Consider the following 18,466-nt stretch of genomic DNA (forward strand, 5'->3'; position numbering starts at 1 on the left):
TAACATTCTAGGCAATACATTCATCTTAATCACTGCAATTCGGCCTAACATTGACAATCTCAAATTTGACCATATTTCTAGATCTTTTTTAATTTCTGACCAGCATTTTTCATAATTGTCCTTATACAGATTCAAGTTTTTAGATGTTAAATTAACCCCTAGATATTTCACCTTCTTAACCACCGTCAGACCTGTCTCTTCTTGAAACTTATTCTTTTCCATATCTGTTAAGTTTTTCCCTAAGACTTTAGTTTTTTGTTTATTCAATTTAAATCCAGCTACCTGCCCAAATTGTTGGATTATTTCCAACACTCTTTTTGTACTAGTGTTTGGCTCCTGCAAAGTCAATACAAGGTCATCTGCGAACGCTCTTAACTTATAGTGTTTAGTTCCGACCTGTACACCTTTAACTTGCTGGTCATCTCTAATCATGTTCAGCAACACCTCCAGGACCGAAATAAAAAGCAATGGGGAAATTGGGCACCCCTGTCGTGTTCCTTTTTCTATCTTAAGTTCCTCAGTTATTACATTGTTTACAATCAGCTTAGCTTTTTGTTCGGAATATATTGCACCCATACCATTCTCAAACCCTTGTCCTACCCCCATCCCATGAAGATTCTTTTTCATAAAACTCCACGAAATATTGTCAAAGGCTTTCTCCGCATCCACAAATATCAAAACTGCTTTAGTATTTATATTCACCTCTAACTTTTCCAAAATGTCTATTATGTTCCTAACATTGTCTGAGAGGTGTCTTTTTGGGAGAAAGCCTGCTTGGTCCCTATGAATCTTCTCCATCAATACTCTTTTAAATCTTTTTGCTAAAATGTCTGCAAAAATTTTGTAATCCACATTCAATAACGAAATTGGGCGGTAGTTCTTCAGTTGAGTCTTTTCAGTCTCTGTCTTTGGTATGAGTGAGATATATGCTTCTTTCCACGATTCGGGTGCCTTTTTTCCCTCTAAGATCTCATTACAAACTTCCTTTAACGGTTGTACTAGCCATTCCTTTAAAGATTTGTAATATCTGGAAGTCAGTCCGTCTGGCCCTGGAGATTTGCCCAATTGCATATCCTGAATGGCACCCTCTATCTCTTGTTCTGTTATTCTCTGGTTTAGCTCCACCTTGCTATGATGAGAGATTTTTTGTAATCCATATTTATTAAGGAATTTATCTATGTCCTCTTCATTTTGTAATCCTTGGGAATAGAGTTTTTTAAAATAACTCACAAAGCAATTTCTTATCTCGTTGGGTTTAGATATATTTTTTCCATCCACTTCTAGACTTGTGACTGTATTTAATTTCTGTCTTTTCTTAAGTTGCCATGCCAGAAGTTTACCACATTTGTCTGCCGACTCAAATGTCTTTTGTTTCATTTGCTTTATTTTCCATTCTATCTCTTGGTTCATCAATTCCATATATTGTGTTTGATACAACTTAATCTCCCTCAAAATCTCCTGGGACTTTGGTTTTGATCTTAATTTTTTCTCTCCTTCTTTTATCTTTTCCAAAATTTTTTCCTTTTTCTCATTCTGTTTTCTCTTCTTTATTGAGTTTTGTTGAATCAAAAATCCTCGCATCACAGCTTTACTTGCGTCCCAGATCACTCTTTTTTCCACATCGCCCTTTAGATTGATTTCAAAATAGTCCTTTAGAGTTTTTTGGGCCTTCATGTGGATCTCTCTATCTCGAAATAGGGTGTCATTCATTCTCCATCTAAACTGACCAGTTGTTGTAAATTTCATTTCCATCTTCACGGCGTTATGGTCGGAACAGGTTTTTGGGCAGATTTCTACCTTCTTAATCTTCGGAGCCATTCCACTAGTAACCCAGATTTGGTCGATTCTGGTCCAGGTCATCTTTGCATGGGAGAAAAAGGTTCCCTCTCTTTCAAGAGGGTTCCTTGTTCTCCAAATGTCTATTAAATCCATATTTTCAGTCATTTCGAAGAAAGTCTTCGGGAGTCTCCCTTCTTTAGTAAGAGTCAGTCTTTGTGTCTTGTCCATGTTTGTAGAAACTACACCATTCATATCTCCCATAATTATCATATTGTATTCCAAATAATCCGTCAAAGTTTCATGGAGTTTTTTGAAAAATTCTGCTTTACCTTCATTTGGCGCATAGATCCCAATTATCAAAAATTTTTCTCCTTGTACCTGAATCTCCACCGCTAAATATCTTCCTTGTTCATCTTTAAACATCATTTTTGGAGCCCACTTCTCTTTTACATAAATCACAACTCCTCTTTTTTTAACTTTGTCCGACGAAATAAATTCTTGTCCCAATTTTTTATTCATAAGCAGTCTCCTGTGTGCTCTGGTTATGTGGGTTTCCTGTAAGCAAATCAAGTCCAGTTGTTCTCTGTTCAAAATATGAAATATTTGTCGTCTCTTCAAAGGGCTGTTCATCCCATTACAATTCCAACTAAGGAATTGCAGGGCCATCTTGTTATTTTTCTGGTATTCCTCCAACAGCTCCCAGTTGTTGTTCCTCCTCTGTTGGTGGTGGAAGGTTCTGTCCAAACGAAAGGTTCAGGATGTCTATTGCACTCCTTTGCTCAGCAATTGGGTCTACAGTTCCTTTCTGTAAGTCTTCCTGATTTCTTTGCAGGAACCTGTCTTTATCCTGTATCGTCTTTATTTTCACCTTCTTCCCTCTATAGTCAAAAGACAGTCCCTGTGGAAATTCCCACCTGAAGAGAATGGTGTTCTTCTTCAACAGGTAGACCAAATCCTTATAAGAAGCTCTCAAGTCCAAAATATGTTTAGGAATGTCTTTAAAGATCTGTATCGGTGAGTTCCCAATTCGTAAGGCCTTTTCAAAGTGCAGTCTTAGAATTTTGTCTCTTTCCTCCTTCGATCTCAAGGTAATCAGACAGTCTCTCGGCGCCTTTCTGTTCTGTCTTCTGCCCAGTCTAAATGCTGTTGTGATTTTAAATTCGTCTTCCTCTAGGTCTTCCCAGGAATCAGCAAACTCTTTCGTTAAAAAGTCCGTAAGATTGTCTCCTTCGTCCTCTGGAATTGATCGTAATTTCAAATTCCTTTCTTTTCTTTGTAGTTCCCACAATGCCAGAGTTGCGTCGTGGTCATAGACCTTCCTGGCAATCGGTTCTAATTTTTCCTGGGTCTCTCCAGCAATAGTTCTGGCTTCCTCCGCAATTTGTCGTGTGGCAGAATTTTCTTGTGTAAGCCTGTTTATAGATTCTGTATTCAGGTCAAGTCTTGTTGTTAAATCTGTCAATTTCTGTGAATTCTCTGTCAGTTTCTTGGTATTTTCTGCCGTCTGCTTTGTTAGATTCTCCAGAGACTGGTTTATCTTAAGAAGGGCTTGCGACACTGCATCCATGGAGACTGCTGTACCTTTTTCTTGTCCTGTTGTCACTGTAGGAGTTATGCCTGAGATCGAGCCTCTTTTCTTGTGTTGCTGTAGCTGTTGTTGATATTGCCTTGTCTTGGCTCTCGTGCTTATCTCGTCTGCTGGGCCACTCATATCCCAAGGTCGTTTCCCACGAGAGCCTTCTCCTAAAGGAAAATTCCACTGTCCCAAAGCGTAGCAACTTTTAATTTACCCTCTAGAGGGAGCAAATCAAAATGTCCGCAAACAAAGGCAAGGAGTATTTGAAAAGCAAATTTATCGGGAGGCTTCTATATGTATATTGCAACACTTTCCCATTAGATAAAGTCCCAGCCTTCCCTGATATATTGTGTCCACAAAGTCCCAAAACTTTGTATCAAATAAACAATGAGACTTCCACTTTGTTACTTTCACAAGAGTCTAAAGTCAGTTCAGTGTTCCTTTGTTCTAATAGCAGTTTGTGCCAGGTTGAAGGCTGCAGAGAGTTCCCTTTCCTTTAAGTTGATCATGCAGCTTATAAAGTCACTTATTCCTCCCCTCTGCCCTGCAAGCTAGAGGGGATAGTCAAAGTCCAAATGTCGGATTCAAGCAGTTAAAAACAATATCCCATACGGATGCAGCTCAGTAACTTTCGTTGCTTTAATTGTCATGCAGTCGGGGGAAGGCAGACTTCCTTAATTTTCGCCTTTCCCGTTTTCAGCCTAATTTCAGGTAGTTTTGGCACGAATAGAGGTTCAATCTTACTCACGGGTCTTTTTTGTCCAGATTGTTCAGGAAGGGAATCGGCGCTCTCCACTAATGGCGACGCGGCTTCACCCTGCGGGCTGGGTAGCGATTCTCAGCACCGCGCTCCCCGTTGTCGTTCCGGAGCCTTTAAAAAGGCTCTTTCTGCGGTAAAGGGGGGCGCTTCAGGTGCCCACCGAATCTCCTTGTTCACAGGCTCCGTTCCTGTGATTTTAGGGGTCCCCCGCTTGCCGTAGCGGGTCAGACCCGAACTCGCAGAGCCGTCCTCTCTCCGGAGCTCGGAGAGGGAGCAGCCATTAGCGCTGGCGCCGAACCGGAAGTGAGTCTGAAGACTTTCTTGCCTGGGCCAGGTAGTGTCGTGGGGAGGGAGTGTCAGAAGGCTGGCACCACTACTCAAAAGTCCCTGCTCCTAGTGGGGACCCACTGAACTTGATGGGAGCACATGGTGCAGCACCTCAGACGTTGAACCAATTGCACAAATGTGTTACTCTCTAACTTATATAGTAAGGAAACATTAATGAAATGTAGTGCGCTGCTCTGGTTTGCCAGAAGCGGCTTAGTCATGACCCGGAAGCTGTCTGCGGACAAACGCTGGCTCCCTCGGCCAATAAAGCGAGATGAGCGCCGCAACCCCAGAGTCGTTCACGACTGGACCTAATGGTCAGGGGTCCCTTTACCTTTAGCACGCACACAAAATGCAATCCGTGGAATTAATGAAAAATTGTCAGCTTTGTACAAATGTTGTATGATCGTTAGATTAAAGATCAGCTCCCAGTTGAATTCACGTACTGTTTGTAGGCTTTCCAGAGGAAATTGGAAAGCCTTATTGAAAACAGGTGAAATTTACTAATCCAACAAGTCTCTTATGCAGATTTTGTCCCAGATTATTATAGACCAAGCTCTCAGTGAAATACCGACTCAAAAATACTTTCAGAATTAACTTGGTATCTCTTGACTGATCACTTCCTTGCACCACTGTGGGGTAATGGTTTGAATGTCTGCCTAGGAGGCTAAGGTTCAAATTCCCACTCAGCTGTGGAGTTCGCTGGGTGCCTTTGAGCCTGTCACTGTCTCTCAGCCTTCCTACCACAGCACTGTTATGAGGACAAAATGAGGAGAGGGAGAGCCACGTATGCCTCCTTGAGCTCCTTGCAGCAAAGGTGAAATGGAAACGCAACAAATAAATAATAAATCATATCAATGTGGACCAAAATAGTTTTCTGAGGGAGGAATTTCCTTCTGACAATCAATTTTGGGAGGGGGCGACCTCCGGCCTTCAGGATTTTTGCACTTCCATTTCTTGTGTTAGAATCATAGAGTTGGAAGGGACCATGAGGGTCATCTAGCCCAACCCCCTGTAATGCAGAAATCTTTTGCCCAACATGGGGCTCAAACTCATGACCCTCAGTTCAAGAGTCTTTTGCTCTACTGACTGAGCTATCCCAGGTTATTGCTGGGCACCTATTCCCATTTACCAATAACTACTGGAGAGCACCACACTGACGGCCTGGGCAGCAGAAGATAATTAAATACTGGAGTAAAATCAAGAATAGCTAAAAAAGATCAACATCTATTTTATTTGAGATGCATATAAAGCATTTGAATAGATTATAAAATGGTAATTCTGTCCATATTCATTTGGACATTGAGTCTTAACGTTTGTGTCTAATGTGGCTTTCTCTTGAGCCAAGTGTGCTTAGGATTGCAGCCTAAGGTAAATTATCAGCAAGGGACTATCCTAGGATCTGGTGTGCAGCCCAATCCTGTAAATTCTTATTGAGAACCTTCCCTCCCACTTTTTTCCAAAGAAGAAGAAGAGTTTGGATTTGATATCCCGCTTTATCACTCCCCTTCAGGAGTCTCAAAGCGGCTAACATCCTCCTTTCCCTTCCTCCCCCACAACAAACACTCTGTGAGGTGAGTGGGGCTGAGAAACTTCAGAGAAGTGTGACTGGCCCAAGGTCACTCAGCAGCTGCATGTGGAGGAGTGGAGACGCGAACCCGGTTCACCAGATTACGAGTCCACCACTCTTAACCACTACACCACACTGTTCACATGTTCACATGACTGCTACTTAACAAACAGAGCAGATAGTGTTCTACTTTACAGAGAACACCAGTCTATTTCAAGGTAACCACTATTTAAAGGGCTGTTGAGTCCAAGTCTGTTTTAAGAAAGGAGAGCGGGGTGGTGGTGGTACTTGCTCATCCCCAGTCAGCACCTGGGCAACAGACTGAGTAGGCACTCACATGCCACTTGAACATAGCCTTCCCCACTATGGTGAAATGTATTGTCCTTCTATTTAAATTACTATAATTCTTTCTAAATTTGCATTGATGCACATAAATTAGCATATGCAAATTCTACACACATCTATGCCCTCTTACTTGGCAATGCATGTGCTTATTTGATTTGCAATTTTCACTGAGCTAGAATTATTCAAATTGTTTTCGGTGACAAAGCAGTAAGCAAAATGGCCGAGGATGTTCCATTAACCTTCATGCTCCCATTAAAGTCAATGTCTATCACAATTAGACAGGAGCAGGGGATATAATAAAATGTAATCTCTTTATACGCTGATAATGCGGCTATTCCATCTCTGATCCTGTTGTATCTCTTCACAAAACCCTACAGATTATCCCTAGTTACAGCCTTCATCACCCAGGGCAAAAAATCAAAGAGCAGAAATAGAGATTATTGGGCATTAACTATATCTGCTCAGCATACATATCCATGTAAGCAAAATTGCAATTTTTATTCATTCCTTGGAAATTTATTCTCATAAAATACTTAGGACTAAAAATATATGCAGACTTGTCAGTGAACGATATGAGCTGAGTAAATAAAACAATAAAAAAGCTCACAAACCAAAAGAAAAACCACAGGTGGTTAGGGAGGATCACTATAATTAAAATAAATGTTGCCTCAAAATTAAGTTTTCAATGAATACTATACCAATATTTATCTGACAGAAAATTTTGGAATTATTTGTCTAAAATAATTTACACTGGTGGGGGAGAAAAATCTCAGTGAAGGAAAGAAAATGATTGACTAGGATGGATATATATATATATATATATATATATATATATATATATATATATTGTGTGTGTGTGTGCGTGTGTGTGTATGTATGTATGTATGTATGTAAGTAAGTAAGTAATTACAACTCTTAATATTTTCATTAATATGTTTTCAAAATGAGAGCAGAAGACTGGACAGCTATTCCATTGCAAGCTCCACTATGAATGCTGAATAAGAACAGACTAGCCTCCATTACAGATAAACCAATTCTTTGGCTAGCAGTGTGAACTCAAGACAAACAGAATCATTTTAAGCTCCATAATCCCCTCATTTGCATCCATGCTTTATAGTACAAACTTTAATTGGCATGAATAGCATAAGAATAGAATGTTACCGGGAGCATCAAAGCCTTTTTACAGTGTAATCCAATACATTTCTGCTCGGAAGTAAGAACCCACTGACTTCAATGGACCATACTCCCGGGTACGTGTGAAGAGGATTGCCGCCTGAAATTCGTGATTTCCCTCCCTCTGCTTGTAATTATGTTTTAAAACAAAAACTCTAACCAATGAATCAAAGCCCTCCTCTCTTCTATTTTTCCCACCACAACACTTTTTGCATGAAATAGATAAAAGAAAAGCTTTATTAGGAAGCACACATATTGGGGAGTTATTTAATTCAGAATATTAAAATAATTTTATGTTATAAAAATGCTTTTCCTAACACAATTTGGAGTTGGATGCTGCAAGGGAAATCTACTCTTATCGTTATAAGAATAGTCACTTGTTTTATGTTTGTTCCAGTTTGAAAGGCATAATCAAACTTTCAAGCTTTCATATATAGGAACAACTAGCTTCTGTAATCTTGGGTGCCATTCAACTCTCCAGATAGTGATCCAAAAATATTTGGATGCACAACCTAGCCCCCTTATGGGTACAAACTAGATCAGGGATAGGCAACCTAATCGCCTTCTCAATCTGGCCCGCAGATGGTCCATGAATCAGCGTGTTTTTACATGAGTAGAATGTGTCCTTTTATTTAAAACGCATCTCTGGGTTATTTATGGAGCATAGGAATTCGTTCATTCCCCCCCCCAAAGAAAAAACAGTCTGGCCCACCACATGGTCTGAGGGACAGTGGACCGGCCCACGGCTGAAAAAGGTTGCTGACCCCTGAACTAGATGAAGTCCCACTGTGTGTGTGTGTGTGTGACTGGGGATGTAATGCTGGGGTGTGTGGTTAAACACTATCCATGGCATTTTCCTTATTTCATATTCCCCCCCCCATTGACTATTAACTGCAGGGGGAAAATATAAGTACCGGTACCTGTAGGTCTAAGAGCAGCTATGTGTGTGGTTTAGATCAGGAAAATAGCCTTGGCGGGACATTTAAGGTAACTAAACAAATGAATAAATAAATAAGTCAGGAGATCAGAAATGGATTTAATCTGTTTTGGCACTCAGAAACTTCAAAATTGACACATTTGGTCAGACATCATAATGGACAGCAAAGAATTAGCTACTTCCAGGTGAGACGAACTTATTTTCATTTTCATAATAATTATCTAGGACAGCATAATAATGTGGTTGCTCTTTCTCAGTGAAATATCAGCATCCATTAACTGAATATTTTAAATAATACATACACTGATTTTAAGAATAAAATGAATTAAATAAAAGATAGCCATCACTCAAGAAAAAAGTCCTAGCAAATGGAGAAAGTGCTTCAAGAAACCATGAAAACACAACATCAACCCCAGTGGGTCAGACACTGGACCATCGAGTCTAAAAGATCCAATCTTCTACAATGTTTGGGCTTTTTGTTCTGGCCTGAGCAACAGCTGACACTGAAAGGAAAAGGCTTTCATCATCCTTGGTCACTTATCCACCGGTTTCTCTTCTTATTAACCATCTATTTTAGTAATGGGTGTCATCTAAACTTCCGCGGCTGCAAAAATAACCTGCAGGCGGACAAGTAAGGGAAGAAGAAATAACACTTTCTGTTTTGGTGTGTCTTGTTCTTGAACATCTTAGGCCAGCATGAAGGCCTCTTTCTTCTGTTTTCCGAAGAACCATCCTTGGGTGAAACAGGAGTGGGATGTTGCTGGAGGGTAACAAAATGTTAAGATGGATCAAATCCCATCAGCAAAATATCAGCTTGGGAGGGTGTTCCCCTTTGGGGTTAGCAGATTAGATCTCTAGCTGTTGTAAATAAAACAAGTACAGTGGTGCCCCGCAAGAAGAATGCCTCGCAAGACGGAAAACTCGCTAGACGAAAGAGTTTTCCGTTTTGGAGGTGCTTCGCAAAACGAATTTTCTATGGGCTTGCTTCGCAAGACGAAAATGTCTTGCGAGTTCCTGCGGGGGTTTTCCCCTCCCCCCCTTTTTCTAAGCCGCTAAGCCGCTTATCAGCTGATCCGATCAGCAGATAAGCCGCTAAAAGCCGCTAAAAGCCGCTAAAAGCGCTAATCCGCTAATCCGTCAATGGGCTTGCTTCGCAAGACGAAAAAACTGCTAGACGAAGAGAATCACAGAACGGATTCTTTTCATCTTGCGAGGCACCACTGTAGTCAGTTCTGAAACAGTCAAATCAAGGGCAAGCAGGATGTCTACTCAAGGAACTCTTGGTCTGATTAAGAATGATGACACTTGAAGCCTTCTCTCGTTGCCCAGATCAGGGGAAAGGTCAGACACCAAAGGTCTGATAGATCCAAAGTCTAAGGTCAGGAATCCAAACACAAAGGTACTTGAAAAATGAGAATTAACCATATTAAACTGAAGAACTCAAAGCGCCTGGCAATAAAAACAGCCTCTGATATATTGTGACCATGCACACTGGCCGACAGACAACCTTTCAGGCAGCTGCTTCAGTTTTTCCAGGCTGCAATTGTTTGCACCAAAAGGAGGGCTTGGCTCCAGAAATCAGGTCACTGTGTCTGCCCATCCGCTGCACACCCGGGTATTATTCTGTATAAGCCACTTAAGTCCAAGCAACAGGGCACCATCCCTGCTTTCCTACAGCCTAAGAGAACTCATTGTTACAACTGGGTTATTTTAGGCTAAACATTTTTGTCTCTCTCCCCACCCCCTCTCCTGGAAGGCTGTACCCTGCGGGGCTTATGCCATTTTAGTCTCTCAGTCTTTCATTCTAACCTGACTGTCTCTCTGCTGTAGCCTATCAGCTTTCTTTCAACATAAAAGCAGCATCTTTTCAGAACAGGAAGTAAATGGCCTCGGCATAGTATGGATTCTCCCCAGCCCTGAAGCGCTTCAATGTTTATCATCATCTAGCATCACATGGTCTGAATTAATTACCCCAATTCCCATTTCTGAAGACTTATCCCACTGAATAAAGCCAGACTGCTTCCACCATGATATGAACATAATCATGTTCTTTTAGGTTAAATCGTACCGATTTACCTGCCTCGTATTTTCAAAAGCGAAATCGCAACCACAAAGTAAGATCTGATCCCATATGGCCTTACACGCACAGAAGCTGCCAGCCACGCCGCTGCTATCAAGATAAACTCACAGCGTTTGGAACCTATTACAGCTCATCTGCAAATCCCTTTTCACTGATGTGCTACAGATCAGCCAGAGGGCAAGATTCCTGGCACACCAGGAGGAGGGAAATATTGTTCACCCTGACTGAAATTTGTTCCTAGCAAAGGTTTACTGCCATCCCAAAAGCATTGGCTGCACGTCCTTAGAAAAACCCGATTTCCATAATCCACCAAAGAATGAATCATATGGCCAGAGGTCAGGCCCCTGGCTGATCTAAACTGGCAGAGCTTGACTGCTGCTTACTTAGCTGTACAAAAACAAATCGGTAAATGCGAGACAGGAACCTTGAAACAAACAAAGCATCAGGGATGGCAATTGTCTGCCGTTTCAAAATGCTCCAGATCTATTTGAATCTCTCGGCTCCTGGACTACACAGGCAAGCAGGATAAAATGTACTGTGCCAGTTCAGATGGCGGGGAAGGGATGCCTTTTTTCAATTGCTCTGCCATGTAAAAAAAAACTATTGAAAGTCAAAAAGAAACGCCTTGGAGAGAACATTTCAAGCCTAGCCTTGGCCCTGATTTGCTAGCTTTCTACTTGTGGTGAGTTTCTGGACATATTACATATCCTCCAACATTCTCCGATGAAAATAAGGACATTATCGTCTAATAATAATAATAATAGTAATAGTAGTAATAGTAATAATCCCCTGTCCATCTGGGTGGGTTGCCCCAGCCACTCTGGGCAGCTTCCAACATATATAAAAATGTAATAAAACATTAAACATTTTTTAAAAAAACTTCCCTATACAGGGCTGCTTTCAGATATCTTCTAAAGGCTGTATACAGTGGTACCTCGGGTTACATACGCTTCAGGTTACAGTCTCCGCTAACCCAGAAATATTACCTCGGGTTACAAACTTTGCTTCAGGATGAGAACAGAAATCGTGCTCCGGAGGTGCAGCAGCAGCAGGAGGCCCCATTAGCTAAAGTGGTGCTTCAGGTTAAGAACAGTTTCAGGTTAAGTACAGACCTCTGGAACGAATTAAGTACTTAACCTGAGGTACCACTGTAATTACTTATCTCCTTGGTTCCATACCCTCCAACATTTCTCTGATGAGACTAGGGATGCCCTAAGGAAAAGCGGGACATTCCAGGATCATATCAGAAACCGGTACGGCTTCTGTAAATCCAGGACTGCCCCTGGAACATAGGGATACTTGGAGGGTCTGACATTAACATGCATGATCCTCCACTTGTAGTGTAGTATCCCATTCTGCCACCTCAGGGTTCTGCCCCCTCATTTAGGGCTGCCCTTACCATTAAGCAAAGTGAAGTGACCACATCAGGCGACAGGTGCCAGAAGGCAGGGAGTATGTTTTGGAGGTGTGCCACATAGCACACCCCATAAGGCAGCCTACCACCTTCAAGTACAGTGGAGGACATTGCCTCATCACTGGTGTTGAAACTACATTCAATGGCCTGTTCAGCTCACTTCTGTACATGGAATGTGGGAGGAGGGAGCCATCTTGTTATTTTGCTCAGACAGAAAAATGACTTAGGCCGGATGCAGGCCACTCATGAAGTCCCTACCTGCGTAAGCTTTCCAGAGGCACAAGGTACATTTACATGTACGTTGCATGAGCACTGACCTGTTCGTGTCTAATGTCATCACACATCGGTGGTGTGACCATAGGTAGAAGGCTGTGTGCAGTTCTGGTCTTCGCCTCGCCTCAAAAAGGATATTTTTAGAGACAGAAAAGTTTTTTTTAAAAGGGCAGCCAGAATAATCAATGAGTTGCAGAAGCTCCCCTTTGAGGGGAGATTACAACATTTGGAACTTTTTTAGTTTAGGACAAATGATAGAGGACTATAAGATTGGCTACAGAGGTGTTTTTCTCTCACCCTCGTAAACCCTACTAAAACCCAGTGATGCTGAATTCTGAAAGCCTCAGGACAGAGAAAACAAAGTACTTTTTCAAAGAGTGCACTCCAGCTACTGAATTCACTCCGACAAGATGTAGTGATGGCCACCAACTTAGATAGCTTTAAAAGAGGACTGGACAAATTTGGGGAATAGAAGGCTCCCAGTGGCTAATAGCTGTGATGACTATATTTTACCCCCACTGTCAGAGGCAGAATGCCTCTGAATAGCAGCTGCAGAGAATCACAAGTGGAGAGTGTGCTTGCAAACTCAAGATGCTGCTTGTGTGTTTCCCATAGGCATCTAGCTGGCTGCATTGAGAACAGGATGGTGGACTCGATGGGCCTTTCCAGCAGAGCTTTTCATACGGTCTTTCATAGTACTCTAGTGGCACACACACCTAGGCCATTGATCATTCTTAGATATAATTACTATGTGATAATGCACATATATGTTAAGTGCATTTAAAAGTGACCAGGCCCATGTAGGAAGCTTATATAGGCAAGGGTGACCTGCTTCAGGCCATGGCCTCACCTAGCATAAATGGACAAAATGATAAATGATTTGATGGCCTTCATCAAAGAAGAAACGACTAACCTTCTTGCCAGGAATAACTGCACAAGAACTGTTAACGGAGATAGTAGAAAGCAGGTATTCCGCTACTGGTACGGTACACCAGGGCCCAGCCCTACCATAAGGCAGAGAGAGGCAGCTGCCTCAGGTAGCAATTGTAGAGGAGGGGCGTATGGCTCCAGCCCTTACCATTCCCCTGAGTCTGCTAACCTGCTACCTCCAGGTGCGGTGTAGAAAACACTGTACTATCACCAGTGATGAAGTAAGCTAAAACTGCCAGTCCAATTGGATTTTATGTATTGGATGGTAGGGTGCCATTTTGTCCTTTGCCTCAGGCAGTAAAATATATTGGGCAGGACCTGCTGTGCAGGATTCTGCATATGTTGACCATCTTATTCAGGGCCAAACTAGTCAGTATAGGAAACGTATGAGCACATTCTCTCCTATGTTGTTTTTTTTTTTAAAACAAACAAACAAACAAACAAACAAACAAACAAACAGCAACCATAAAAAGTCAGGGAGCGGAATCAGACCCAGGCAATAAAAATGTCCCCATGCATACAGCAGCTTTGGGTTAGCGATTTTCACCAGGATCATAGCATAAGACGAAGGTGTTACACCTTCTTCACCACGCTGAGAGGTCCCGATCCTGACTGCTGTCTCCCCCTGCAATTGCTGCTTATTTTTAAAACATGAAGTATATTTGTACATTTAACTAATTGTCTAGTTTGTGTGGGCATAAAGTAGCTGCACAACAGAATGAACTCAAAACACAAAAAGTAAATTAGCCTCAGCTAATTAGCCAGAGCTCCAAGAAACAAAAGACAATGGTCAGATCATTGGCTTGGCGGGTGTTTAAACAAATTTCAAGGAAGCTGGGATTATTTACCCCTGTTGCAATTGAATCTGGCCCACCATCTCCCAAGGAACTTATTTTAGAACAATTCAGGATTCATCACTCCCCCCCCCCCACGCTACACACAAGCCTGCAACTAGGTTCAGTTATGGATTTTATTATAGTGTTAAATTAAATGCTCATTTAAAAGGAGATGGAGATGGAGGCTCAAGCAAGGAATGTTGTCAAAAGACAGTGAGCAATAAAATTAAGCAAGTATATTAAATTAAAACATGAGTTTTGTATTGGTAGAAATAATTGTATTTACAATCCTGGAGATTAAAAAACCCATTTATGTACTGGAAAATTGATCTACTTTCTTAATGCATTGATCAACATGCCCTTGTAGTTTATGTTGCAGGAGGGATTTTTCATTTCCCTGCCCCTTCTCTTATGTGGCCCCAATCCAGAGAAATATTCCCAAAGACTTGTGCATGATGTTGCACTTACCATTTCAAAGATGGATCTAGTCTGGACTGCAGAAGTTTCTGTATGGGTCAAACTAGACAGGACACTAGAAAATGCTTCGTTTTTTGTAAACCTCTTTAATGTATTTTTAAACAATCAAACGGCACATAGAATTTTACAAGATAAATAAATTAAATGTATCAGAGTAGTTTAAAATTTGTAGTAATAGACATGGGGGGGCCCCAAATTTCATTCAGATTGCAATGTATAGGGAGAATTTAACCTTCCCTCCTCACCCGTGTTCCTGACAAAAACTGCTTTTCATGCTGCTATTTGCCTTAGAAAACACATTTAATTGGTCCAAATTAGATTTCTGTTGAGATCATGGCTGCAGTGGGAAGAGCTAAATCTCCCCTCCCTGCACTCTAAGATTCCAATGAGAATCCACCCAGCCATTATTACAATTTAGAAATTCCCGGACCTGCTTCCAAGTTTGGCCGTCAGCCTTAATCAGCTCAGGTGAGAGAGGTATTAGAAGAAAGGTGTGTCTTGGACATGAAACAAGGTCAAATGCAGCCCTTCAGTCATGTATGGAAGCCCACTAGGGACAGTATAGGTGTTTTGGGTTCTGCTGCTTGCCTGAACAACAGATACTGTCTGGCAGGACAAAATACATGACAGTTGCACTGCAGTTGACTTGATGGGTCATAAATTGTTCAGGCCTGCATTAAAAAAATCGGTCAAGACCAGATTTTCAGTCACTGTAAAATGGGAGTTCTGCATTAGTTGGTGGCTGGGGAGCACTTAAAAAAAAAAAGTCTAAATCATAAGCACAATGAATAGAATTCCAACTAAATCTCCATAATTTTGGGTGCTCCCAGACTGCTGTTATTTTCAGGTGGGATTTACTCACATACCAACAACTTCAGGTTGTGCAATCAAAGTTGGTTTGGTACTTTTGCTCAACAAACTCCCCACCTGCCCACCCCACCCCGCAACTGGATTTTTCTGCAATGAGGAAAGTGGTGTGAAAACGCCACAGAAAGTGGAGGATAACAATTGCTTGAGGCAATGTTGTAGAAGCTCCCCACAAATAAACCAGAATGAATGCTTCATAAACAACCAACATGAAAAAGAGCTCTCAAAGCCAAGCAGAGGTGCGATCAAAATTTTCCTTCTACTCTGGGTTAATGAATCTGTAATAATGACTATGCCCTGGTTGGGTGTTCACAATGGCTAATGCTGTTTCAAATCATTACTGTCTCCCCCCTGCCCCCTATACAGGCATCCATCAATAGAATCTAAGGAGGCTAACAGTAAGCTAAAAACAAACAATCAATACAACACAACATCAAAACCAAAAATCCAATAAAACAGTTAAAAGAACAGTGCTAGCAATAAGTACAGTGCTAGCACTAAGTCCAGCAACAGTCCAAGACATTTTGCTTCCTGAGGCAGAATAACTAATGGCGCAATATCGCTCTCCCCACTTTTAAGGTGTAGAGTGCCCAAAATTGGCTGAGTAATTTGGGCACTTTATTTCAAAAAACCCAGGCAGAAAATCTCATAGGCTTTTCCTCTGAAGGGTCAAAAATAACAATAATAACCTTTTCATGACACTCAAAATCAGCAGCCTGAGACAACTACTTCACCCCACCTAATGTTAGGGCTGGTTCTGCATCAGCCACCAAAGGCTCAGGAGAATAAGAATTAAAGGACTACAAGATTGGCTTGCATGAGTGTCACTGAGGAATTTATTCTATAAACAGGGTACAATCAAAGAGAAGGCCCTGCCCACTGTTGCCTCCTGTGTTATTTATATAAATGGTATTAAAGTGATGCAGTACTTAATTCTGTTAATATGATGGTCTAAGCCAGGAGTGGAAATGGTGTGGCCTTCCAGATGTTACTGGACTACTACAACATCTAACCATTGGCCATGTTGGCTGGCGCTCATGGGAGTTGAAGTCCAAGAATGTCTGGAGGACCACAGCTTTGTCACATCTGGTTTAACCAGGCTAGTAATATGCATATATGATTTTTTTATTATTATTTTTGAACAGCAGTGTTCTCCTGGGACTACTTTTATGTCCTTTCCTGCCCCGCTTTTTCCAATAGGCTTTTGCCCTTTAATCTTCATATTGGGTTCACTTTACATGCAAAGCTGGATAGTAGTTATTAAGCAATGTAGACTAGGAAATTTAGCAATTATGGGGCAAGAATTTAGATCACCTTATATATTGGTAACAGGCAGAAAAAAGGCAGCAAAGAGTAGGACTAAAATAACAGGCCTTAAACGGAGGGAAGTAAGCAGTGGTGTTCCTCAAGGGTCTGTATTGGCTTGGGAATCCACAACTACTTGTTTATACATGATATGATGTTTGGGGTGAGAAGAGAAGTGGTCAGGTTGTGGCCAGCCACCCTTGGTACAAGGTGCTAGACTAGGTGGATTCTTAACCCAGCAGGACTCTTAAATTCGTAAGAAATCTCTAGTCAATTCCCTCCTTCGTGATTCAGGCAGTGATAATTGGAGACATGAAGCTAAATTCATGAGCTAAATTTTCAAAAAAAGGCAAACAGCTCCCATGCTGAGAGAAGGAGGAATTTAAGACAGATTCTAGTATCCATCTGTTTCTACTAAGCTGAAAGTGGGCTTCTGAGTTCAGATGCACATCTTGGGAATAAATGGAAAGGTGTCGCCTTTTCAAATTACAGCAGGCATAACCGCCCCCCCCCAATGTTTCCCCATATTTGGAAAAATAGTGAGAACAAGTGGACATAAAATGCCAGATTGGTTTCTGAATAATGAGGACACAGCTGTTGGTCCAGGAGCAGGACAGGAGACCTGTCATCTGTAGGCCACTTGGTCTGATATGTCAACTTCACATCTCAAAGATGCTGACATTCATTGTCATTTGATGTCCATTTAGAGATGTGAGTAATAAGGGTGAAAATTATTTTCTTCTCCCATCCTTTTGGGTATGGTATTAACCAAAATCCCCCCCTCACTGCTTTTCACCAGCAGAAAGTGGGATCACAAATGAATGGTCTCTTCTTGACTTGAGAGCAGAACAAAGAAAACAGATACGTGGGCACCTGAAAGCCTCAGGTCTGCAAACTGGTATTGGCCTCAAAGAAGGCAACACCAGTAGAGTATTCATCTACCGCAGAAAGCCGGGCAAAATGAAAGGACCATTGTGGATGGCAGATGGAGAGGACTTTCAGAGAAAGCTGAACAGAGCCAGAGAGAGCCAGCATGGACAGATATGAAAATACAGAACCAAGCGAGAAATTGAGAGAGGTACCTTTTCTGATCACCATTAAGGAAAGGGTCATTAGCAGCACATCCATCAGGTCCATCATGCATGAGCGTGCACTGAACAGCAATGATCTTCAGAGCTGGGGAGAGGAAAAGGCCCAGCATGCTCTTCATTTCATTCTCCTCCTGACGTTGTGATTAGTTTCCATACAGTAGTTTATTTCGTTTGCTTGTGGTTTCAATCGTCAGGAAACTGTCAGTACACTCTTAGTCCTGGTGGCAACTCAAGCAGACTGAAAAGTGCAGCAATGTGAGAAAATGGTATTGGGGTGGGGAGGGGGCAGGAAAGCAATATGAAACCCATGTGAAATAATACTGGCGTGTAAGATACCACAGGCCACCAGCATTAGGATGCCCATCATCATGGCCAGAGGACACACACAAAGAACCAAGGTCCTGGTAGTTATACACATCATTCTTTGTCTCATAAGTAGATGCTACTGGAGTTGTCTTGTTATTTTGGCTCCAGGACTTTCATGTTCCTCCTCCCTTTAGATGCCCGACATGTGAATGAATAGTGTTTCGGTTTTTCTTCCTTTCAAAATTAAGATATTGATTTTTTAAATACAGAGCAAGAAACAAATCCCCAATCACCACCTTCCTGCTCCCTGGTCAAACCAGCTAGCAATATACAAATCATCCCAGAGTGCTTTCCCACTTATGTCCCCGTCTGCGAGGCAGGCAGAAACCATGGTCTTTCATTGTGGCGTATATAATAAAA

The 18,466-nt window shown here is 41.7% G+C and overlaps 1 protein-coding gene across 3 annotated transcripts in view; it reads right to left on the reverse strand.

Annotated features, from left to right (window-relative positions):
* Positions 1–18,466, reverse strand: part of CD6 (CD6 molecule) — a 49,857-nt gene extending 31,391 nt beyond the window's left edge. For all 3 annotated transcript variants that reach the window (XM_082221043.1, XM_082221042.1, XM_082221041.1), the window contains exon 1: positions 17,732–18,466. In XM_082221043.1, the coding sequence (XP_082077169.1) occupies positions 17,732–17,789 (58 nt within the window). In that variant the 5' untranslated portion in view covers positions 17,790–18,466. The remainder of the gene's footprint in view (positions 1–17,731) is intronic.

This window comes from Podarcis vaucheri (assembly GCF_965113315.1).
Source record: "Podarcis vaucheri genome assembly, chromosome: 1".
In the NCBI taxonomy this organism is placed as follows: domain Eukaryota; kingdom Metazoa; phylum Chordata; class Lepidosauria; order Squamata; family Lacertidae; genus Podarcis; species Podarcis vaucheri.